Below are 24,855 nucleotides of genomic sequence, written 5' to 3'. Positions count from 1 at the left end.
CTGCTTGTTGGGAAGAGGGGGTCACTGGGCCAGTACGTTTATCTCTGTATGTAATGTGTTGTATGGATACTGGATGTGAATAGCTCTAATCTGTGGCCACATCTTTTATTGAATCGTGCCCATTGATCCTCTGACCGATTGCCTCTAAACGAAGCATATCTCTGATTCTACGTTTATGTATGGGTGTTTATGGGTGGTGGTAGCCTAGTGGGAAACACACTCGTCTATGAACCAGAAGACCCAGGTTCAAAACCCACTTACTACCATTGTGTCCCTGAGCAAGACACTTAACCGGTAGTTGCTCCAGGGGGACTGTCCCTGTAACTACTGATTGTAAATCGCTCTGGATTAGGGCGTCTGATAAATGTATGAATTTATGATTTCTATGTTCAGCTTCTTCCTGTAGTGTGTTGTCTGTGTTGTCAGTTGTGACCGGGTTCCATGCTGCTCCACTGGTGATGGGTGCTGTGTCAACAGTCCCCTGTCACTCGGTCGCTCTATGTGTACGAGTGGAAGGGCATCTGGTCGGAAGTCGCCATGGGAACCCACTGATGATGGATGAGGTGGTTGTGGCTGGAAGGCACAGGATGAATTTGCCACCACCGTGTGGAAAAACCACAAGAACAATTCGGTCACTTTGCCAAGAATCAAAAACGCACATTGTGGGCATTCAAATTTTGTAGTGTACATTTACAGCATTTACCAGACGCCCTTATCCAGAGCGACTAACAATCATTATTGACAGGGACAGCCCCCCCTGGAGACACTCAGGGTTGTTTCTTGCTGAGGGACACAATGGTAGTAAGAGGGATTTGAACCTGGCTCTTCTGGTTCATAGGCGAGTGTGTAATGAAATATTTCAGAAACAACTTTTAAACAGAATTAATTTCATTCTTTTAGATGCAATGGGTAAGATTTGTCTACCTGAAGAAATTGCACTCCATCGAATAGAGGGCAGAATACCCTCATCATAAAAACATTTATTTTTTTATTTTTTTTGCCAAATTGTGAATATCTGTGTAAGCAAATCAAAATGAAAGGGGACTTTCATGCTTCATCTGAGGTTCGAGGTCACATTCCTCAAAAAGTGTTAACTCCGATCTCGTTTTGGAGACTATGCTTCTCACATTCAATAAAAGTTTGTGTGCAGGTTACTGAGAGTGATTTAAATATAATCATTTTTAGATAAGCCTCCTATATTTGTTTAAGCCGTTTTTGTCAGATCAAGGAGGACATCATGGCCACCCCTTTGTCTTGTCCAACGTCATTTGTGGTGTTCATCCTCTGGTCGTATGTGACACTTCCCCACACACTTTCTACCTTGCATGCATCACGCAAACCCATGCCTGCAGTACATTTTCCCTGAGTGGGCATCTTTCCTGGTTTTTCATCTTCACTGATGCCGTCATTCCAGAATGGACACTAATCACTGCCGACTGGTCGTTTCCGTGATGTTCCCGAGTCGCCGTGGAGACGTGCACGGCGTCCTGGGCCGGGTAACGAATGGGACATCGTTTTAATGAAGGTTATAAATGGAAGCGGTGCGGCTGAGCTGAGCAGAAGAGAAACTCTGAGTCAGGCCGGACGGCCGGGGAGCGTAGGACAGCTGGCTGGACGGGGAGGGGCACCCTGCTTTGGGAGGGTGGGTGAGTTCGGCCCTCTACGCCGCGTTGGCCAGATGCCTGGTGGTGACATCACTGCGAGCTGGAACATCCACCCCTGATTCCCGCCCGCCATGGACGCCTGGTGAAGAACTTAAGAACAGGATTCGGTATTTACAACGCTGGTTAAAAAAAAAAAAAAAAAAGAATTATAAATTAAAAACACAGCATGGCTAAAATTGCCTGATTTAAGACTCTTAAAAAAAAAAAAAAAAAGACTAGATAAAAATTCTTAATTCTTATATTCTTTCTTTTATTCATAAGAATATACTTATTTTTTTATTGGGTCTGTCAGGAAGACAGACCATTTATTATTGTGCTGAGAATGGCAAAAAAGAACATTAAAGAACGTTAAAGACCGCCACGCGAAGACCGTCAAACGTAAAGAAACAACGGATTTGTAAAATAAAACTTCTTTGAAGTGATACTGCAGTAGCACAGTAAAGAAGCCCCATTTTACAAATTCCATGCCCGCAGCTGTGACCAATGCCCGGACAGACCCATCAAAATTTCCCCTGGAATTTTGGCTTCTAGTTGTTATTGATTTTATGTGCTTTTGTAAAGCTAACCTTTACAAAACCTTGTGTATACACAATATTATTACTATTTTTAATATTTCAAGGCATGTACCTTTCAACCACTGTAATCTAAAATAAATCCGATTTGACTAATTTCAGCAACATTTGCATATTCGCCTTAAACGTGAATGAAGCTTCATTGTTCATGTCGTCTGCACGAACCGCGTCTGTTCTAATGTAGATTAAAGCGGATGGGCCAGGCGCAGCACGCTTGGCGTTAAACTACTGTAATACTACAGAGCAGCTGCTTTCAGTTCCTCCTGATCTCTGTGGATTTGATTTTTCCCTCGGAGAGCCCCCCCCCCACCCACACACATTCCTCACCTCACTATTGTTGTCCCACAGCTATAACTTGACAAACACGTCTGCGATGCCACGTGTCCCCTTACCGCCTTCCGGAACAAAGGCGACGCCTTAACCCGATATCGGGGTGGCGTCATGCGAGCGGCGGCTCACTCGCGGGCCCTGAGCCCCCCCGTCTCCCCGTCGAATACGACCCTTGGCCACGGGCCATCTGCTGATGCCACATCAGCCGCGCCGGATGGAAACCCTGGGCTCCCGACTAAATGCGGGCCTCCGGGGTGTCTGGCCATCCTTTAAGATGCGGCCGCGGAGCTGTGGCTCGTTCCGTGTTCGTGTCGCCGTCTCGCCGTGCCAATATATGGAGAGCGGGCGAGCAAGAGTGGGAGAAAGACCACTGTAACGTTTGTGCTGCGTGTACATCATATACCTCCAACTTTCATCACGCAGTGTCGTTCTGCTTCTGCGCTCTGGTTGGTTGAACTGTAGTCACATGCACAGTTGAGCTCTATAAGGGGCAAGTGGCAATGGGGCCCTGTAGTCAGAAGGTTGCCGGTTCGAATCCCGATCCTGCCAAGATGCCACTTAGCAAAGCACCGTCCCCACACACTGCTCCCCGGACGCCTGTCATGCCACTGATCACCAAGGGTGATGGTTAAATGCAGAGGACAAATTTCACCGTGTCACCGTGTGCTGTGCTGCAGTGTTTCATGATGACAATCACTTCACTTTGACGTTTCAATATCTTGCTAGACTCTCGTGGCCTGTTGATGTTTGTTTTTACTTGCCTTGGGCCCCGTCCACACCAGAACGGTAAAAACTTTTTTTTTTAGGGGCCCCAGAAACGCGTTTCAGAGAAAAGCGCTCTCGTGTGGACGCGGCCTTAGATGGGTTCTAGTTAAATTAAAGTTAAAAGTAAATTAAAGTGCATTGTGAAACACTGCAGCGCAGCACACTGTGACAACAAAATGTGTCCATGACAGGCGCCCGGGGAGCAGCGTGTGGGGACGGTGCTTTTACTCAGTGGCACCTTGGCGGGTCGGGATTCGAACCGGCGCCGCTTCCTTACTCGTGTTGGTTGGGAATCAAACCCAATACAGTTGTTTGTATGGTTAATTAAACCTTAGATTGGTATTAAATGCTAATAATAGTTTATTTTTTCCCATTATAATAATACCATTTATACACATAATAAATCATGTTAATTCTGCTTAATTTCTCATGTGCTTGTCTATCTGAGCAAACTCCTTCCTTCTGCCGCAGACGTGAAGAAGGACTGGTCCGACCACGCTCTGTGGTGGGAGAAGAAGAAGACGTGGCTGCTGAAGACACACTGGACGCTGGACAAGTACGGCATCCAGGCCGACGCCCGGCTGCTCTTCACGCCCCAGCACAAGCTGCTCCGCCTGCAGCTGCCCAACATGAAGCACATGAAGGTGAAGGTCAACTTCTCCGACCGCGTCTTCAAGGCCGTGTCCGACATCTGCAAGACCTTCAGTGAGTCGCCGAAGCCACGCCGTCCCCTTTGTGTGTGTGTGTGTGTGTGTGTGTGTGTGTGTTTAGGTAATAATTTTTAAAAGTAGGGTATGAATAGACTTTGGTTGCTGAGGTCATGTTAGAAGTTGGCCTCAGGCTTAGTTATAATGACTCTTGTAAGAAGAAGCGACTGTTTCCTCATCTGTATGTTGGAGAGGAGGAACAAGGTACCCATCCAGGTCCCCTTTTATTGGTGTCTAATTATTTCTGTCACCCAGAAGATGCTTTTAGAATCGGAAAGTTTAAAAGCGGGAGGAGCCAAACTCGACCATCCTGTCAATATGTCACACATCCATGTCCTCCATTTCGCCCCCATCTCTCTCCATTCTCTACATTCCTGTTACTTCATGAACACATCTGATCTGGAGAGACTCGAATCTTCAACTTGTTTCAGTGTTTGCTATTTATTTGTCCAACCATAATGATAGGCACGGTCCCATCCTCATGTGTCCCTTCCTTTTTATTAGGACCAAAATTCCTGCCAGCTTACAGGCGGGGCTGCGCCGCGCCCTGTTTACCAAACAGGAATTGTGCCACGGATGGATTTCTCCTCACCGTGGCCGGGGTTTAGTCTGTCAATACCTCTCGTTGTTTCCAGCACGGGATTTGCGGTAGGTGGTCGAGGGCCCAGCCCTGGTGACCTTTGACCCGCCCTTCCAATATGGCCGCGTCTCAGCCCTATTAAAACCTGTTGGCGCTTCGCTTTAATGTAAACATCCGCTGTTTGGATTACAAGTCATTACGGCGGCTAAAAATATATAATTGTTATTTTCGTCGAGACCTCAAGGCAATTCCTGCCCTGTTCCCTCCTTATTGGTCCTTAGAGACTTTCCCGGTTTGGTTTTTGGAGAACAGAACTTCTGTTTCGGCCAATATTTCGGAGCAAATACGCCTGAACCGCGAGCAGAAGCATTTTCTCAGTAGTTCGTGAGCAGCAGAAACGTTCCTTTACTCCAAGTTTGGAGCGCCTGCTCTTTTGCCGTAATAAATCTGCATTCGCATGGGGAGAAGTCCGGGACAAATTGCTCTTGGCCCACGCTCGGCGTGCCGGAGTGTCGCGCGGTAATTTAAGGTGGCTGCAGCGGGGGTCGTGCGCTGCCTCTGTTTACAGTTGGCGGGCGAGGCGTGAGGAGTTCATTCCCCTCATTCCTCCTGCTCGGAACACGAGGTCCGCATTTCGCGCCGTTCAGAGGCACGTCTTGACGTCTTCGGGGTTTTTTTTCTTCTTCGAAACGTTGTTTGACGTTTAAAATCCCAGCACTGTAACCGTTTACATCTGTTTAACCTCCTTTTAAACCTCAAATGCATCTTACGTTCACACGAGTCAGCATAAGATGCTCGGTACGGAGGTAAAAGTCATCATGTTGCATTTCGTTTCCTTCTTTTCTTAACCTTGTAGACATCTGCATAATCACAAACCTTTCAATCCGCATTTTTAGCGTATGGTTTGTACCAGTATGCTGGCAAAAAAAAAAAGTCTATGATGGACAACATTCTTTCACTTTTTACGGTGACGAAGACTAAATAATAACAATGGGCCCTATTTTCGAAGTGGCGTTGAGCGTGTACCTTGTTTGCTAAAGATGTTCTTGGTTTTTACAGTACAGGCCAAAAGTTTCAACGTGTTTTCTTTATTTTCATGACCATTTACGTTGGTAGATTCTCACTGAAGGCATCAAAACTATGAATGAACACATGTGGAGTTACGTACTTAACAAAAAGTGGAGACCTGACCACAGTCACCGGACCTGAACCCAGTCGAGATGGTTTGGGGTGAGCTGGACCCCAACAAGTGCTAAACACCTCTGGGAACTCCTTCAAGACTGTTGGAGAAGCATTTCAGGTGACGACCTCTTGAAGCTCATCGAGAGAATGCCAAAGCAGTAATCAGAGCAAAGAAACTAGAATATAAAACATGTTTTCACTTATTTCACATTTTTTGTTAAGTACAGAACTCCACATGTGTTCATTCATAGTTTTCGTATCCCGAACTGCCAAGGTCCAACTGAGGTGCCACCAAGCAAAGCACCGTCCCCTGTCATGGCTGCCCACTTCTCACCAAGGGTGATTTGTTAAATGCAGAGGACGTTTGGTTGTGTCACCGTGTGCTGTGCTTGTTATGCATCACAATGACAATCACTTCACTTTCACTTCATCTGTTTAGGTCGTAACAGCCTTATTACTACTCGTTACTTGGGAAAGTAATACTTCAGCAATTCTGTGGGCTAATCCCTGCTTTACTATATTAAAACTGTGACGTATGAAAGGCAGCTGCGTATCGCGCTCGACATGAAACCACCGTAAAATGTGTTCCGTCCGACCAAAATGTCGAGCCGGCGTTGTAAAGGATGACGCGGCTCTGGATCTCCGGCTCCTGTCTCCTCTGACAGGAACTTTTTCCTGTCCCGTCCAACTGGCCCGAGGTCCAGACAGAAACCGTCCCCAGTGAACCTCCTCCTCCCCAGAACGATAGATTTCTTTTTTTTCTTCTCCTCCCCGTCCTCTGAAGGCAGCTGGTCAGGCAGTAGTGATTTGTTCGAACCCGACGGTTCCTGACCGTCACTCGCCTGCGTTCCTCAGGCAATCAGCGGAAATGGCTGACGGCTATAAATTAGCGAGGTTCTCTGGCCGTACGGGCCCCTCTCTCGCAATCTCGCCCCAATCTCGCCAGCACGAATTTCCTGCCGTTACGGACACGGCCAAGGGTTCCCAGCGCCGGCTTTTTGTTCCCGAGTGCATAATGGCCGAAAGGACGCTTGGCAACAGACGGTGTTTGGTGACACCGGCCCCTCCGTGCTGCAGAGGGCCGTGCAGGTGTGAGGAGCCTGAAGATCAGGTGACCTGGGCGGGGCAGGCGAGTGTCATTGTTCCGGAGTGGGCGGAGCTGGGTGGGCGGAATTTCAGCCGTACGTGGAGTGATCCTGGCAGATGTCCTCGGCTCAGCTGTGTGTCGCCTGTGCCGCCGCTTACCGATGGATGTGAAATGTAGGGCACAGAGAATGACTTGCACATGACTCCTGGATCCCGGGGCCCTAAAAAAAAAAAAAAAAAAAAAAAGTCTTGTAAAGGCAGATGGAAGGTGATTTTCTGAAGTTTATTGGCTGCTTAACATTGTCAGCCAGTCACATGGCTTCACTTTATGGCTGTGTCTACTGACCTGAAAACCGATGCACCCTGGGTAGATTTTTATTTAAATTTTTTTTTAATTCCAGCACAAGAATTACAAATTGCACTGGTAATTGGCGAGTTTCCACGAATTGCATTTTCAGTTTTTAGTCCCCCGTTTACGGGGCTGAATTGAATCACGCACTTCAGTGGCGCTTTAATTGGCACGGAGCGGATCATTTTTGAATTGAATTTCCTATTTAAGGTAGGAGTTGCATACACTCCCCGGTCACCTGTTGCGCATAACTGTTTAAATTTAAACAATCAAGCGGCTGTGTCCTGCAGAGCCGAGCACAATGGCGGGATTCATGGCCTTTATTGCTTAATGTCCTTCTTCCTGAAGTCTGAGTGGATGGAAAGAGTGGTGCCTGATGTTGACCGCATTTTTTTTTTTCTTCTTCTTGTCATTTGAACACAAAAAAAAAAATAATTAAAAATGCATAATTGCAAAGGACGTGGCTCGGGGAGCTACGAGTTGCTGCTGAATTGTGCATGTCGATGTTAACATGCCTAAAAAAAAAAAAAACTGAAACGTATATTTACATTTATGCCGTTTATCAGACGCCCCTAATACTGGTAGTGACAGGGACAGTCCCCCCTGGAGACTCTCAGGGTTACGTGTCTTGCTCAGGGACACGATGGTAGTAAGTGGGGTTTGATCCTGGGTCTTCTGGTTCATACCCTGTCACAGTATCAGTATCGTGGTTTTGGCAGGCCATGTGACCGGCCACATTACTGTCACAATGACCTGCATTCTTTGCCCTTTTCCTTGATGAACATAAAGCCTCTGTCCCATGTTGTGGCAGGGTGTTCGGGAACCTGGGTCGTCCCCCGTCTCTGCAGGCGTCTCAGCTCTCCTGGACACAGGGAATTAACGTCACCTGGGGGGGGAGTTTACTAAGTTTACTCACGAAGTTTACTAAAGTGACCATTACAATTCAATGGGCAGCATTCCATTAATTTCCACAGCAGCTAAATCCTGCTGCCTTCTTATTGGCTTCCAGTGTGATGCATCATGCACTCAAACTAAGCGCCGTCCCCACACGCTGCTCCCCGGGCGCCTGTCATGGCTGCACACTGCTCACCAAGGGCGATGGTCAAAAGCAGAGGACACATTTCACCGTGTCATCGTGTGCTGCGCTGCAGGGTTTCACAATGACTATCGCTTCACTTTTCTTTCAATTTCATCATAGCTTTTACAGAGCTTGGGACAAAAGTTTTTTTTTTTTTTTTTTTTTGCGTTTTGGGTGTCATGGCGAGAAAGACGTTAGGAGGATCGAGCCACGCCTGGGTTTTCTGTTTAAAGTTTGCATGAAGGTGAATGCTACATTGGGTGTGACTTTTGTATTTGCATGATGGACTTGGTCGCTGCAGCTGTTCCTTTGCATCCAGACTGTTGATTAGCAGGTTTGGGAACTGGATGGACCGGCGGCGTTGTGGATGGACTTCGGGATCCTGAGTGCTGTGGGTTCACCGTGACCCAGGATGAGAATGTTCCGCGTTTATGGATCAGAGCTCAGTCTGGCTTTCAAAACCACAGCCAACAGCTGAGCTAATATCTGCTCAACCTTTATTTGTGGTGAACGGCAGAGAGAACCCGGTTAGTCACGTGACCCACGTGTTCAAATCCGCGCACAGAACACAAAGAGATTTCCATTTTACTCCCTTTAGATCCATTCCCACTGGGAACATAAAGCTGAAAGAAGAATCGTGAGAATGACCTTTGACCCATGTGGACCACAATGAGATGGATATTACAAAGCTGGCAGATCACCACCTCCCCGTTCTGGGTCGGCTTTAACGGTTCGGCAGCAGCCGCCGCCCGTATTGCTGTATAAGGGCACAGAAGAGCCACGCTGCAGTAAAACGGCCGAGCGAGAAGAGGGGAGTAGAGAGAGAGAGAGAGTTACCATCTGGTAGTCCTTAAAACCTCTGGAATGCTTTTGCTTTAGTAACTGAAACTAAACAAGGCTTTCTTGCCAGAGCCAAGAAGCTCCCTCTCACTCCGCCGACGCTCGTTCTCTCGCTCGGCCGCGGAACAGACCTGGACGAGTGAAGTATTTCAACTCTGATTTGGGAGGGCTCGCCCACCCTGACTTACCCGTCCGTGTCAGGTCGTCTTTGTGACGCCGGCCGCCCTCTAAAATGCTTCGAATGAATAATTAGTGCAGTACTACTACAGAATGCACATTGTGTGATTTTATTATGGTTATGGTTATGACACCCTAAGTGATTGCAATAATAATCGTATGAATAATAAAGATTTTTCACGCTTTACTTTGATTGGACACTGGTTAACGAAGTGATTTTAAATGATAATTCATCAACTTAACCTGACCAGCGGAAACAAATTCATTTTTTTTTTGTGTCAGAAATAATTACGGGATAGGTGGGTGGTAAGTTCTACTTCTCTTACGTAGCGATAGCCGGCAAGCAGCCACTGAGAAAGTCATTGGGATCCACAGCACACGGTGAACACAGTGAAATTTGTCCTCTGCAATTAACCCATGACCCTTGGTGAGCAGTGGGCAGCCATGACAGGCGCCCGGGGAACAGTGTGTGGGGACGGTGCTTTGCTCAGTGGCACCTCGGCGGCTCGGGATTCGAACCCACGACCCAAGTCCACTTCTTTACCCACCAAAGCCAGCTTATTGCATTTACTGAGAAATGTACCTTCTGAAAAGCCCTTTGTTCAGTGACAAATTCATTCAGTGGGAAGTCGGGTAAATTGAGTGTTTTCGGCCAATCACAATGCGAGGCCTGTTTCATTTATGTGGTATGTTTCACAAAAGCGGAAACTATTGCACTCTGCTTCTTTCCTCAGATCACAACAAGGGTGGTAGTAGCCTAGTGGTTAACACACTCGCCTATGAACCAGAAGACCCGGGTTCGAATCCCACTTACTACCATTGTGTCCCTGAGCAAGACACTTAACCCTAAAATTGCTCCAGGGAGACTGTCCCTGTAACTACTGATTGTAAGTCGCTCTGGATAAGGGCGTCTGATAAATGCTGTAAATGTAAATGTAAATGTACAACAAAAAAAAAGAGCTAATGTTGGTTTTCTCTCGTTACTCCGGGCCGTGTTTACTCCAGCCAGACGGGCTTTGATCTTTCTGCTTCGCTTTGCATGTATTCGGCATTAGGACGCAGTTTCGTGACTCCGCGACGGATGCTTATCGTATTTGTAATAAATGCGCCGTAGGAGGGTCTACGCCATTCGCTGTGCATCTGTTTGCGATCACACGTTTTTTTTTTTTGTGAGGTTTATTCCAGGCCTGCAGTTTGCGCTGCCCGGTTATCTTTACACAAGAGTTGTAACACACAGGCTCCGCTCCAGGCAGCTTCCCCCGCACCCGCACGCCACCCCATTCCTTCGTTCCGGGTCCCCCCGGTGTTTTCCTGAACCCCCCAGTGACCCTCTTTTCTCCCCGCTGCAGACATCCGCCACCCCGAGGAGCTGTCCCTGCTGCGCAAGCCCCGAGACCCCAAGAAGAAGAAGAAAAAGCTGGAGGGGATGGAGGAAGACTCTCTGGAGCTGGAGGGCCCGCTGCTCACACCGGGATCAGGTAAAACGGGAGTGCCTGCGTGGGCGTGGCAGTTTACTACTAACGTTGGTTTTGCAGGTTCTTAAGTTTAAATGAAAAATGATCTACACATTTCTCTTATGCATCTTTCGGTATTAGACTATATATATATATATATAATTCATTTACATTTACAGCATTTATGCCCTTATCCAGAGCGACTTACAATCAGTAATTACAGGGACAGTCCCCCCCTGGAGCAACTTAGGGTTAAGTGTCTTGCTCAGGGACACAATGGTAGTAAGTGGGGTTTGAACCTGGGTCTTCTGGTTCATAGGTGAGTGTGTTACCCACTAGGCTACTACCACCCTGTAATTCAGTGATTTCTATGATAATAAAATAAAAAAAAATCAGACATGCCCCACAGTAGTATCGTGTGATTCCCCTACGCCACTTACTACGGCAACTGTGTCAAGTGGCGCTTTCTTGAATGACCCCGATCAAGCTTGTTAAGCTGGGTTTTATCGATGATGGTGGAAATAATCGATCCCGTGTGCCTATATAAGACTATGCGGCGTGCAGCTGTACATTTTTAAGCAGGTGGGGGGTGGTCCCTTTAAACAGAAAGAGTGCCAGCGGCAGCACCGGAGGCGAAGGACCTTCGTCGCTGCTGCTGTTGCTGCTGCTGTTATTTTGAGGCGGCGCCGAAACGAGGGCGTGTGGGTTTCGGCCACCGGCGTATGATTTGCAGATGTGCCGCGCGCACTTTGGCCGAGTCAAATGAGCGGGTCACATTCTGCGCATAGCTGGTTAGCGGGGCCAATTTTAGAAAAAGCGGCCCTGCAGCGAACTGGCGTGGAAGGGCCACGGACCGGCACGCCTACCTCAGCCAGCGCCGCGCCGCCGTGAATGGGGCCCATTGTCCCGCCCGTGCCCCGCCCCGCTGTCCCGAGAGGTCTGGGTCTTCTCCAGGCTCAATTCTTCTCTTGTTTCGCCCCGACTCCGCCCGGAATAGCAGAACAGGCGGCATTTTTGGCGGAGCGCTGGAAATATGAAAGACTCGGTTGAGTTCTTTTGGGGGGTGGGGGGGCAGGAAACGAGTTGAAGTCCCCCTGTTTACTCCCTTCGTGGAAGGGCCGGGTCCGGAAGATGGATATCTGAGGCGATGCAATCATTCTGGACCTCACCAGACACGTCCGGCCGCGCCAGTGTCACCTGCGTGACATGGCCACTACTCGTCCTGGACTACTGGGACAGTAAATCCAACCACGTTGTTCCGCTGAAAGCCTCGAAATATATGGTTTAAGGAAGGCGGTGGAAAAGTGCAGACTATGCTAGTACAGTTTTTGTATATTTGTGGATCGATGGCTCATGAAAATACACTTGGTTGGTGCCGAAGGGGTTGATGGTTTACCGTTTAATAAAACTAAATTACAAAACCGAAAAATGACTCTTCATTATCTTATTTATCGACCTTGTTCTCAGTTGGCATTGACCAGAAATCGCGATTCACAGCGACAAGGTGGCTGGAACTGGAATGCTTAGTGGCTGCCCACTGGCGATGGGTGAAATGTAGAGACCACGTTTCGCTGTGTGCACTGGGTGCTGTGCTGTTTGGATTAAATGACAACAAATCTGTCATAATACTTGAAATCATCAAGGTCCTGTGTCTTCTTTACACTGTTTATTTACATGGATAGAATTATGACTACTTTTGCATTATGTGAGAACTGAGAATTTGTATAATATTAATTTACGGTATTCAACAGTCATTCCTCCTCCTGGTAAATAGTGGTGAATCGTTGGTGCTGGTGGGTGGATGGATTTAATGTACATCGAGATCTTTTCCTCTTTCATCTCCCCTCCTCTGTCCGACCCCCCCCCCCCCTTTCCTTTTTTCCTTCTGAAACGTCTTGCCCTCCATGTCCCTCCTACTGTTAGTCGACCCCTTTCCCGCTGTTGGTTAATCTCTTTAATCTTTAATCTGTCCTTGTTCTATTTCCTTTTTTGCTTCTCTTTCCTCTGCTCTAGCCTCTGAGATTATTTACATCGGACCGGTGAAAGGTAAGGACTCCTGTTCCTCCGTCCCAACCGGCTGGTGCGCTTATACTATTCGACTGCCTGAAGTAAATCAGATGACCGGGTCACCTGATAGCTGGTTTCCTACAGAAACAGACGACCTGGGTCACATGGCGTGCTTTGGCCCGTCGGATTTATTTAGTTTTTTCGCGCTTCCCCTCCGCTCACGATGCTTTTTTGGTTGCTGGAAAGCTTCTCACTTGATATGCTCCCGAGTGTGTGCAGGACCTTCACAGTTTTTAACAAAATGCTTTACAAACGTCCAATTTTATCACCTACACACGCAGGCTATTGTGCAACGAAATGGGCGTTTAGGCCAAATAAGATTCAAATAACAATCACAGGCACGTAAACCGACACAAGAATACGTTTTATTTACATATGTAGGGGACAGGGAGATTATGCCACATATACAGTCAGGGTGGTCTGTCCGCCACTCCGGCCAATAAACTGTCAAATGTGGGAGGTGGGCCGAGGGCATGGTACGTTCTCCGCTGTATCTGCAGAACGTCGGCCCTTATCAGCTCTCCCTGGATTCTTTACATTCCCGATGCAGCGTGGGCCAACAGAAACCTCCCAGTGACCCGTCCCCTCGGCCTCATGGGACACGCCGAGATCCTCCCTCAAATCCACGCGGGGGAGGGGGCCGCGTGGCCTTTTCCCTGCTTCTCAGGACATTCGCACGCACGCACAAGCCACTTCCTGTTGCTCCGGCGCACTCCTCACGGACACAGCAGCGGTCTGGCCAGTCTGCTTTTCCACTTTGCGTCTGTGTGTGGCGGACTGGATGCTTAAACGGCCATTTGTTCCTGTTCAGACCGTCTTGAGAGTCACAGGCCGATGGCCTCCGGCGGTCAAGTGACCCCCAAAGAAAAAAAAAAAAAAAATCTGGAAATGCGCATCCTGTTTTTTGGTTTGTGTTTGTGTGCTCTGATTGAGGCACATCCTGCTTTCATGGATTATTTTACAGTGGAAGGAAAAACTTTCTTATAAATGCCATTCATTTCATGATCAGATTTGTATAGGTTCATGTATGGGGACCTAAAAAAACCTACAAATAGTACAGTGCCTTTGTGTTTGCTGCGTGCTTCCATTTGCAGATACGTTTCTTCTTTTGTATTTTCTTTTTTTATTACGTTGTCTCCTGTGCATCCAACCGCACGAAGGCTCATTTATTCTGAAACACGCAGTTAATGGCTCGTTTTTATGTAAATACACATGTAAATAACCTTCATTAAAGTAGAACACTGGTGGAGTGATAGTGATGGAACAACTGGAACGTTCCCTGTCTAAGATGTTGATCATAAAATAACTTCATGTGCAGAATAATTTAATCAGTAGCTCAGTCATAGGGAGCTGACATTATTTCACGTTGCGGAGAACGTAGGCATATAAACGTAGAAGTGATCGTTACTTGTCCGTTTGAGCACCATGCTGTTTCTTTCTTTGTGAAATGTTCAGTGCATCCCTGTTGTTGACTGCTGTGTGTGCGCCTTGCATTTTGCACTGTAAGTTTGCGGTGTTCATGTTTTGTGGGTTAAATTGGTTATGTTGTATTAATACAGATATCATTTGTTAAAGGGAGCATCTACTCCAGTCCCGGACTCTACAGCAAGACAATGACGCCCACCTATGACTCTAGGGATGGCAGCCCCCTGTCCCCCACCACAGCCTGGTTCGGGGACAGCCCCCTGTCCGAGGGCAATCCCAGCATCCTCGCTGTCAGTCAGCCGATCTCCTCACCAGACATGCTGGTGAAACTCTACAAGCCTCAGTCTCTCCTGGACAAGGCCAAGATCAACCAGGGGTGATTGTTCATTCACAGACACACAAATATCGGTCGAACACAGTTAATTTGGGGGATCTTATAAAAATCTAAAATCTATAGGCCTTGAATTCCTAAGTTTCCTTTATCACCTGACCACTCGTTTATATTCTATCTAGGGGTGCTTCCTTGTATGACATTGGATAATTGATAGTTTATTTTAGCATGGCAAATGGCTATAAGAATTCATACTCATCTGTAAAATCAAACAGTACAATCCTGCACTTGTTAATTATCATAATAACTAAAATATCAATTGTCTTTTTTTTATTTATCAGGCAGCAGATGGGTTTTAAAATCCATTTTTAATATTTGCATTTCTTTTTCAGGTGGCTGGACTCCTCCAGATCTCTGATGGAACAGGATGTAAAAGAGAATGATGTTCTCCTGCTTCGGTTTAAATACCACAGTTTTTTTGACCTCAATCCAAAGGTAAGTAGATCCAGATGCTGAATGTTTTTTTTTTTTTTTTTTTGGGTCTTTTCATGACCCTATTTTCACTGTAGAATTTGGAAATAATAACTCTGTAGCTTTAACTCTCATTTGCAGTAAATCAAAATTAAAATGATAAAAATAAAAAATAATGGTAATAAATTACCAAAAAAAAAGCTCCATTACCCGCTGATCTTCTCTGGCATGTGGAGGAAGTGACCCCGCCGGGGGTGGGGGCAGGCGGGGTCGGGGGTTAATCGCTCCGGCTCTGTGTCCTGCAGTACGATGCCATCCGGGTGAACCAGCTGTATGAGCAGGCCAAGTGGGCAATCCTGCTGGAGGAGATCGAGTGCACGGAGGAAGAGATGATGATGTTCGCCGCCCTGCAGGTGAGGAGGAGTCCATATTGCTCTGTTTCAGGAGTGTCATGGAATGTTAGAAAAATCGAGCCAACTAACAGTAGGACTATCAGGCCATGCAGAACTGATTATGACGCAAAGAAAAAATCTTTTGGTCAGCGTTGTTATGTCAACAATACGTGAAACGAAATATCTTTGTCAACGAATCCTTAAGACGAGATGCAACGTAAATGCTGGTGGTGACGATAACTATAACGAAATAGATCATGTGATTATTGTTGACTAATGACAATGTTTATGAATTAGAAACTATACTAAAATGTCTCTTCAATCTTGTTGACTGAGACGAGACATTATTTCCTCTTGTTTAATCAGGTTCTGTTTCGTGTATCTCCCATCTGGTAACACAGATGACGTCACTTCCACAATACACCATCATTTCAGGATACTTGTGGTGGTTTAGCAGATGGTTGGGAGAAAATGACAGTGATCTTTAGACACACCTTCTTTACAATCAAGTGTAAAAGAAAACAGGATGGGAGTCGAAAAACATGGAACAAATCAGAGCGTCTTCCGTGTCTAGAATGGATGTAGAGTATTGTTGAGTCTATAAGGTAAAAATAATGTAATAGTAAGATAAACTTGTTTTAATTATGAAATGGTATTGGTTAAAAGACTGGAACACTTGACTATGTTAAATAGAATTGCATTACTAAAAAATAGAGAATTTTTCATTGATTAAAACTGGACTAAAATAGTCATGGATTATTCTGACTAAAATAAGACTAAAATACTTGGCTAGACTAAATTGAGTCTGGACGTGACTAAAACGACAGCTTCACACAAAGACTAGACTAAAACTAAAATGAAAACTGGCCACCAAAAACAACTTTAATACTTTGGCTGGGTGTCCCAGAAGAATTCTGTAAGTCATAGTATGTTATGATGGCACCATTATGATTCTTCCTATTTATACTTTTTGCTAATAGAAGGTGACGTGACCAGCTGCTACTGGTGTTGCTTCAGAACAGCTGGATCAGAGCTGGCCTTTCGTAGGACCTGGTGGTTGCATCAGACATTATTTGGTCGATTTTATTTGCTCTTGATCAGCACACCCAGATCAAGAGGAGGCGTAATGAATAGTTCTGCACACCAAGGTATTTGGCAGGAAACCCAGTGGCCTTCGCCAGGAGGCTTAAGTTAAAAGGGAATTTCACCTTTCAGCACGATGACTGTCTGAAGCACGTTGCCAGCTCGGCTGAGCAGAGTAAATCAAGGGCCAGTGTCCTGAAATGGTGCCATCAGAGCCTTGACCTCAGTCCTGGTATGGAGGACCTGACCCAAGAGGTGTGGTGCACAAGAAATCCTACATTTAGAGGTGGTAGGGTGTTAGTAGCCTAGTAGGTGACACTCTCGTTTATGAACCAGAAAACCACAAAGTCACCACTTACTACCACTGTGTCCCTGAGCAAGACGCTTAACCCTGAGTGTCTCCAGGAGGACTGTCCCTGTCACTATGTTGAGCTAAACCAATATTAAAAACCCTAAGCTTTTAAAGTTTTTTCCATACAGATTTGTTTTTGATATGTACATTCACAACCTTTTTTTGAAGTGAATTAATTTTGTCTTATCTCTGACTTAACCAATTTCTTTTAGCCCATTCAGGTTAAAGTACGTCTATGTCTGTGCTCATGCAGGGACTGTTGCAGTCCTTCATGGTCAACGCCTCTGCATCTCAGTGTCTGTAGTCCTCCATTTACTGAGACGTCTGTGTAAAAATACAGCCTGGACAGTGTACGGATGCGGGGTTTTTCGCTGTTACATGAGCCCCCTTTGCCCCCTCCTGGTAGCCCTGCTATTTCTGACCACTGTAAAATCTGAGTGACAAGACCTGGGGACGCCACGCTGTCCTCACCCCTGTGTAAATATAGAGCATCTGGGGACCAGACCACCCAGGTCCTCCTCCCTCCATTCACTTACACTGAAGGTGTTGGGCTTGCCGTTAAGGTTTTGCGTTTCTTGTCCCACGCAGTGAAGGGGTTTTTTATTAGCCCGGTTTTCAGTGTGGCTGTCTGCGTATGATGCTTGCGTGATGAGCTTGATCCTCCATGTTGAACGTAGCTGGAGGGCTGGAATACTCTTCCTCGGTGGGCAGCTGCCTGGTCACGGACGTGAACGGGCTGGGGGTGGCGGAATAAATACGGTTTGTCAGCCGGGGTTGTGTTTGAGACACGGGGAGAATTCTGGTGATTTTAAGGGACCTCAGCTTCAGGGCTGCACTGTGGTGTCCCTACCATAGCAGGCTATGGCGTGCAGTCACGAGGGATCAGGTTAAAGGTCCAAGTCGGGGTCTGTTCATTTTTCTAAACTTCAGTGAACTTCAGGCTTTATGGTATTCATTGTCATTATGGCAATAAATATGCATGAATGTGCAAGCTAGTAAACAGGCGAGCAAGGTATCGGAATTAAAGGAGTTCCATCTTGTTTTGATGCATCAGTTGATAATAAAATGATTACTTCAAAGATTAGTAGATTAAAGAGCATCCCTTCCATTTAATTTATAAAGCCACTTCGCAGCTTTCAAAAAGAAAAACTTAAAGTACTAAAATATGTTGGTTTTTCATTCAATATTTAGTACCACATCAACAAGCTGTCCATCATGTCGTCTGACAATCACATGAACAACAGTGAGAAGGAAGTGGACGAGGTGGACGCTGCCCTGTCAGACCTGGAGATAACCCTGGAAGGAGGGAAGACGTCCAACACGCTGGTACCGTCGCCGGCTTCTCATTAAATCCCCAATTATGCCTCGTTAGTTTGCGAATCACGAAATATCCCATTTCTTTCTCAGGGGGATATCACGTCCATTCCGGAACTTGCGGACTATGTGAAAGTGTTCAAGTGAGTTTACGTTTGTGTGCAGCTTTTAGAACGTTCATGGCGTGTGGCCTTTTTTTTTTTTTAATTAGAGGGTGGAAAATGGTAAAGTTCTGGCAACGCACTCTCCCTGCTTCTAGGCCAAAGAAACTGACGCTGAAGGGCTACAAGCAGTACTGGTGCACGTTCAAAGACATCACGATCTCCTGCTACAAGAGTCGAGAGGAGGCGCACGGCACCCCGGCCCTCCAGATGAACCTCAGAGGTAACCTCAGGCGGAATTCCGGAAGGCCTGCAAGTCCACCATCAGCGGTTTCTCAACCACCCCGCTTTCCGCGCAGGTTGCGAGGTTACGCCAGACGTCAATATCTCAGGCCAGAAGTTCAACATCAAGCTGCTCATCCCGGTGGCCGACGGCATGAACGAGATCTGGCTGCGCTGCGACACTGTGAGCGGGGCGGGGCTTCAAATAATGCACGGAATTTCCCGCCAGATTTAAAACCCCTCCCTCCCGCAGGAGAAGCAGTACGCCCACTGGATGGCGGCCTGTCGCCTGGCTTCCAAAGGGAAGACGATGGCCGACAGCTCCTACAACCTGGAGGTGCAGAACATCCTGTCTTTCCTGAAGATGCAGCACATGAACCCCGACCCCCAGTTCATTGCCGAGCCAATCAACACCGACATCAACCCCGAGTGTCTGGTCTCACCACGGTACCTCAAGAAGTACAAGAACAAGCAGGTAAGTCCCGGCCGCCCTTTTTGGGTGCGTCGGGTGAACTACTGAGAAACCAGAATAATTTGCAGGGTGTTTTAGGGGAAAAAGACCAGATGATCACTTTTAAATGTGCATCATGGGAGTGAAAGGGTGGTAGTGGCCTAGTGGGTAACACACTCGCCTATGAACCAGAAGACCCAGGTTCAAATCCCACTTACTACCATTATGTCCCTGAGCAAGACACTTAACCCTGAGTGTCTCCAGGGGGGGACTGTCCCTGTCACTACTGACTGTAAGTCTCTCTGGATAAGGGCGTCTGATAAATGCTGTAAATGGAAATGGAAAAAGTGAAAGTGATTGTCATCGCGAAAACATTGCAGCACAGCACATGGCGACGCAACGAAATGTCCTCTGTATTTAACCCATCACCCTTGGTGAGCAGTGGGCAGCCATGACAGGCGCCCGGGGAGCAGTGTCTGGGGACGGTGCTTTGATCAAGGGGACCTCAGTGACACCTTGGAGGACTGGGATTCGAACTGGCAACCTTCTGATTACGGGGCCTTAACTGCTAATGCATCAGAATTAAGACAACACAAACTGTGCAATTGACTAGTTGGAATGTTTAAAACGATTGTCTGCTTTTTAGGTTTCTTTCACTTTTTTTCGTCTCGCAATGCTCTATCTCATAAGTTCTCACCTCCTCCTCATATGAGTTTTCTGTCCGCTTCACTCTTTAACCTGGCTGTTTTCCCTTCTCCCTCGCCTACATTTCTCTCTGCCCTTTCATTTCCTCTCGGTTGCATCCTCCTCTCCTCCCACTCTTCTCTGGGAAGTGTCGCTGCCGGGCGTGCCCTGTGGCCTCGGTTATTGAGCAGAGTTCGGGCGAGATGGAGTCCACACAGCCCATCCGCATACTTCATATTACACAGGGGCCTTTTGTGGCCGCAGGGCCGGGAAGGGCATTCTGGAGGAGGGACGAGGGAGACAAATGGACTCGATCGACTTGAGTCTCCCCCGCTTTACGGGAGTGGACGTGGGGCGGGGGGGGTCCATCAGTGTGGAAAAAGCCTGTGGAAGTGAGAGGTCATCCACCCAACTGCCGACCACGCCCATCCAAGGCCTGAAAATATTTGTGTTTTCTGCCCTCTCATAAAATCGACAAGGATCATGTTTTCTGAAATGCAGATTTATTTAGTTTTTTTAGTAGTTGTTAGAGCATTATTTTACTTTAATCTTACTATAAATCCTCCGAAGTAGTAAGCCTTTATTCATGTACAGTAGCGGATCTCCACACTCCTCCACCCTCGGCGCAGCGTGAGAGTCGGGCCTGGGGGGTTGGGGCACGGTTGGAGGGAGCAGGCGGGAAATGCAGCAGGAAATGAGCCCTGCATGGGAATGCTGAGGGAACCGTGTGTCTGGGGAGAGCAGCGGCAGCTGTTCTCAGCTGTGTGCGGATGCGACTCTTTCTGTTCTTTTTTTTTTTTTTTTTTTTTTTTTATATAATCTCTGTACGCCCCCCTCGGTACATTCCCTCGAAGGCAGCCCGTTTTTGTTTTTTTTTTTATCCCACTGAATTTGCAGAGGGGCAGGAAGTGAAATTGGACGAGTTGCTAAGCAAACATCCAGGTTCTACACGAAGGGAAGTTGAACCCCTTCAGCACAACAAACAAACGTGGGGATGCTCCTGCTGCTGCTGCATTCCTCAGGAAATGCGATCGGAGCGACACTGCAGGGCCCAGCCCCTCCTGGTGGAGCGCTCTGGAATTACACCCTGCAAACCTGAATCCTAATCCGAATCTAATTCAGGTTTTCGACCTATTAGACTTGCATTTTCCATGCCCTGTTAAAGAGAGAATGATAGGCTGAAACATTTGGTCTGTATTTTAATGTAAACTAAAATAAAATAAGATGATCCTTTATTAGACCCACAAGTGGGAAATGTACATAGTCACGTCAGGAAGTAGACAGTACAAGATAATATAAGTCAACATACAAGTATGCAAATAAATAGTGCTAGAATAGAAATAGAATAGCCGGTGTCTTGTAAAAGTAAAAAATATGTCGGTATACATAAAAGATATATTTGAGAGATTTTACGTATGTACAGAGTGGGTAGATATATACATATTGGAGATGGTGTACTGGATGCGTGTTTGTGTGGTCAGCTGACCACACAAAGGTTGGCAGGAAAGACCTTCTGAATCTCTCCGTCCCACATCGTGGGACTGCCACTGAAGGAGCTGCTCAGTCCTGCATGGGGTAGGAGATGACCATTCTAGAACGGAGCCGGCCCTCCGGATCAGCCTGTTCAGTCTCTTACTGTCCCCAGCAGAGATGCTACCTCCCGAGCAGACCACACCATAAAAGATGGCTGAGGCCACCACAGAGTCATAATATTACTTCCTGTATTTTGCTTTATTTTTGACTTTTTTTTTTTTTTTTTTTTTTTTTTTTTAAGCCAACCATAGTACAAAAGACATGCTGTTTTTTTTCTGAGTATAACCATGTGTATGCTTTATTTTGTGGTTTTGATTTTAAAAATCTATTTTTATTGTGCTGATTCCGTCCCTTCTCTCATCTGATTGGATAGTGCTGGCTATGTCCTGTTTTTTTTTTTTTTTTTTTTTTTTTTTTTTTGCCTGATGTTTTCTCTGCTTGTTCTCACTGGCTTATGCTTTTTCCCCCCTCCTCCTTTCTGCTGCCCCTCTCTCCTCTGACTCTGCTCTCCTGGTCATATGACCTCAGCCTGGGCATATCAGGGACTTGGTAAGTGACTGTTTTGTCTGGTGCTTTGTTGTTGTGTGTGTTTTTTTTTTTGTTCTTCACTAAACTGTCGTAGAACAGCTAACATAGAACTTAGGCCCGAGTGACGTTAGCTGTGACCAGTGGGGGGCAGTAGAGGGCGCCGTGCTTTTGAAGGTGGCCTGTGTGAAGAGGTGAGGGCTGCGGTTCACATCTGTGAGTTGGGGGACGTCATGGTCTCTTGGTCACTTTAGGGTCATTGTGAGATCTCTGCTGCGGGGTGGGGAGCTGCTCTCTGCCTCGCTGCTTTTAACACGCCTTGGGGGAGAGCCCACGCTTGTCTAAAGAGCTTCTCTGCTGAGGTGGCGATCATGTGACCAGGTGTTTTTAGCATTAGGATGCTGATGATGATTTTTGAGTCCCGTCTTCTCCGTCTGTCGCAGATCTCCGCCCGGATCTTGGAGGCCCATCAGAACGTAGCTCAGATGAGTCTAATCGAGGCCAAGATGCGCTTCATCCAGGCGTGGCAGTCACTGCCGGAGTTCGGGATAACTCACTTCCTGGCCAAGTGAGTCTCTCTGCCCAGGAGCCTCTTCTCTCCTCTCCGTCCACTGCAGAACTGAGAAGAACGTGCATGACTGACGTTCTGACGCAGGTTATCATGTGCGTGTTTGGCCTCATGGCTCTCCGTCCATCTCTCAGGTTCCAGGGAGGGAAGAAGGAGGAGCTAATCGGCATCACTTACAACAGGCTGATCCGCATGGACGCCGGCACCGGCGACGCCATCAAAACCTGGAGGTTCAGCAACATGAAACAGTGGAACGTCAACTGGGAAATTAAGATGGTACAATCAAAACCAACCGAGTACTTTGACTCCATACCCATGAATTGTGGCACGTCCAGTAACTCAGTGACTGATCAGGACAGTGGCGGGTTTCATCACTTGTTACCGTGGCGGGTAAAACAAGAACACTAGAGCGGTAGAATGAACCATTTAAAACAATACATTGCGATGTGTGAGTGCGTAACACAAGTAAAGACGCACACGTCTAAAGAATCATTCATTTGCTTAAAGACGTGTGTGTGTGTGTGTGTGTGTGTGTGCGCGCATGCGAGCAGGTTACCGTGGAGTTCGCCGACGAGCCCAGCTTGGCTTTCATCTGCGCAGAGGTGGACTGCAAGGTGGTGCACGAGTTCATCGGCGGCTACATCTTCCTCTCCACGCGTGCCAAGGACCAGAACGAATCCCTGGACGAGGAGATGTTCTACAAGCTGACCAGCGGCTGGGTCTGAGACCGCTGTCGGCCCGGCAACAGGAAACAGGGGTGGGTGAGGACAGAATAAGAAATGTGTTTTGTTCTTTTGTGGACTCCGGGTTTAGTTTTTTTTTTTTTTTTTTCTTATTGTGGACTCCAGGTCGATAGAGGCTGGGGTCCGGCACCGCGATGAAGTTTTTGCATTAATGCCGTTGAATGCACGTGTAACACTAATAACCTAATGAGCGTACGTGAAGTCCTGATCTGAAATGTTTCTTTAGCAACAGTAACAGTCCGTCTGCAGAGAGCGGCAGCCGAGGTTTGGCCTTTTTGTTTTTCCTCCTCTGCGGCTTCACACACAGCGTCTTTGTCAGCCTCGCGCCTCCCGTCCAGACGTCTGTCGGGGTTTGGTGGCGGCCACTCAGCACTTCCTGACACGGCAGTGCAGCAGATAGACTCCGGTCGGCTCATTTTTTAACTGAAGGATCGCTCTCCCTAGTCCGTTCGAAGTCGGGTGTAAGCACTTCTAGCCAAGGTCCCTGCTCAGATAAGCTGCCTTTTCCCCCCTCTTTCGTGTCGCCACGTAGGTATGACTTTCTTTTCTTTGGTGCCCACTCGCAGAACGCATCATTTCCACAGATGGACATACGTGGCTCCCAACAACCTCTGACCCCTACAACCCCCCCGTTTTAATTTCGAGACGCGTCAGTCTGGTCTGGCCCATTGGCCGAAGCTCCATACCAACACTAATCACACTACCGAATGTTTATTTCCACACACCGCTCCCGTTCCCCAGTTCATTTTCGTGATCTTGTATGTTATTTGCCACTGTCTATAGTAAACCGTATAGTATTATGCAAAAGATGAACTGTTTTATTTTTTATGCACCAGCAATACTCACATGCAACGTGAATTCGCCTTTCTCAGTATGAAGGAATGCTAAAAATGAAGTATTAGTTTTTTGTAACTAATGTAAAAACTGGTTTTATAGAATTGTACAGTTCTGTTTTTTTTTGTTTTTCCCAGAAGAGAAGGAAAAAAAAGCCATCGTTCAACATTGTGGTTTTCATTTTTTGTTTTGTTTCAGGTTTTTTTTCCTCTGCAAATGTTAAGAATAAAGTATATATAGATATATATGAAGAAAAAGAGTCTGAATCTCCAGGGTGGAACATGTTGGTAGACCCTTTATTGTGGATTTTTAAAACCCTTAATACATAAAGAGCTGGCTTGTTGATTGTTCTGTATTAAAATGAAGTATATCTCTTATCTCTTCTTTTAACTTTGCATTAAATGAAGTGTTTTTAATATGTTGCCCCCCTCCTGCCCTGTTTCTGCTCGTCTCTTGTCTGGAAGCGATGACCGATGAAGGAGATTTTGGCCAAACTCGCAACTCTAACTGTGTATTTAGCGTTTTGTTTATTGCATCAAAAACCTGCTGCCTCTTTTCTATGAATAGTCATTTTTGTGCTCTCCTCCAGAATCTGGTGTTTGAGACGCATTGCCATTTTAATGAAGTTTAAAAAAAGAAAGAAATGTAGCTTAGCCTGTTTCCCCAGTCCATTTCCCCCCTCCATCAGATGCCCAGAACAGCAGTGCATGGCCTGCTGTTTTTAGACTGTAAAAAATGCATTTATTTTAAAGAAATAAAGTTTTTATTTAAACCCTGACTTTGCAGCTTGTGTGTGTGTGTGTGTGTGTGCGTGTGTGTGGATGTTCTTTGTCCAGTAGGGGGCAGTGTGGAACCTGCTTCCCATCATCTGCACGGAATAAAGTTCGGTTTTGTTTAGGCTGACTGGTGCAGCGC

At 46.8% G+C, this 24,855-nt stretch overlaps 1 protein-coding gene across 4 annotated transcripts in view; it reads left to right on the top strand.

Annotated features, from left to right (window-relative positions):
- Positions 1-24,718, top strand: part of fermt2 (FERM domain containing kindlin 2) — a 34,741-nt gene extending 10,023 nt beyond the window's left edge. The window contains exons 3-17 of one of the 4 annotated variants that reach the window (XM_028982189.1): positions 3,803-4,036; positions 10,680-10,808; positions 12,798-12,830; positions 14,427-14,652; positions 15,000-15,102; positions 15,384-15,491; positions 18,097-18,231; positions 18,313-18,362; positions 18,479-18,603; positions 18,680-18,786; positions 18,856-19,077; positions 21,799-21,819; positions 22,239-22,363; positions 22,498-22,639; positions 22,915-23,088. In XM_028982189.1, coding sequence (XP_028838022.1) covers positions 3,803-4,036; positions 10,680-10,808; positions 12,798-12,830; positions 14,427-14,652; positions 15,000-15,102; positions 15,384-15,491; positions 18,097-18,231; positions 18,313-18,362; positions 18,479-18,603; positions 18,680-18,786; positions 18,856-19,077; positions 21,799-21,819; positions 22,239-22,363; positions 22,498-22,639; positions 22,915-23,088 — 1,934 coding nt within the window. Of the gene's footprint in view, positions 1-3,802; positions 4,037-10,679; positions 10,809-12,797; positions 12,831-14,426; positions 14,653-14,999; positions 15,103-15,383; positions 15,492-18,096; positions 18,232-18,312; positions 18,363-18,478; positions 18,604-18,679; positions 18,787-18,855; positions 19,078-21,798; positions 21,820-22,238; positions 22,364-22,497; positions 22,640-22,914 lie in introns of all 4 variants that reach the window. The other 3 variants (XM_028982190.1, XM_028982191.1, XM_028982192.1) reach the window with 3 other exon arrangements.
- Positions 24,719-24,855: the final 137 nt, after the last annotated feature.

The sequence above is a fragment of the Denticeps clupeoides genome, chromosome 1 (genome assembly GCF_900700375.1).
Source record: "Denticeps clupeoides chromosome 1, fDenClu1.1, whole genome shotgun sequence".
Taxonomy (NCBI): Eukaryota; Metazoa; Chordata; class Actinopteri; order Clupeiformes; family Denticipitidae; genus Denticeps; species Denticeps clupeoides.
This window is presented reverse-complemented; position numbering and strand designations above follow the sequence as displayed.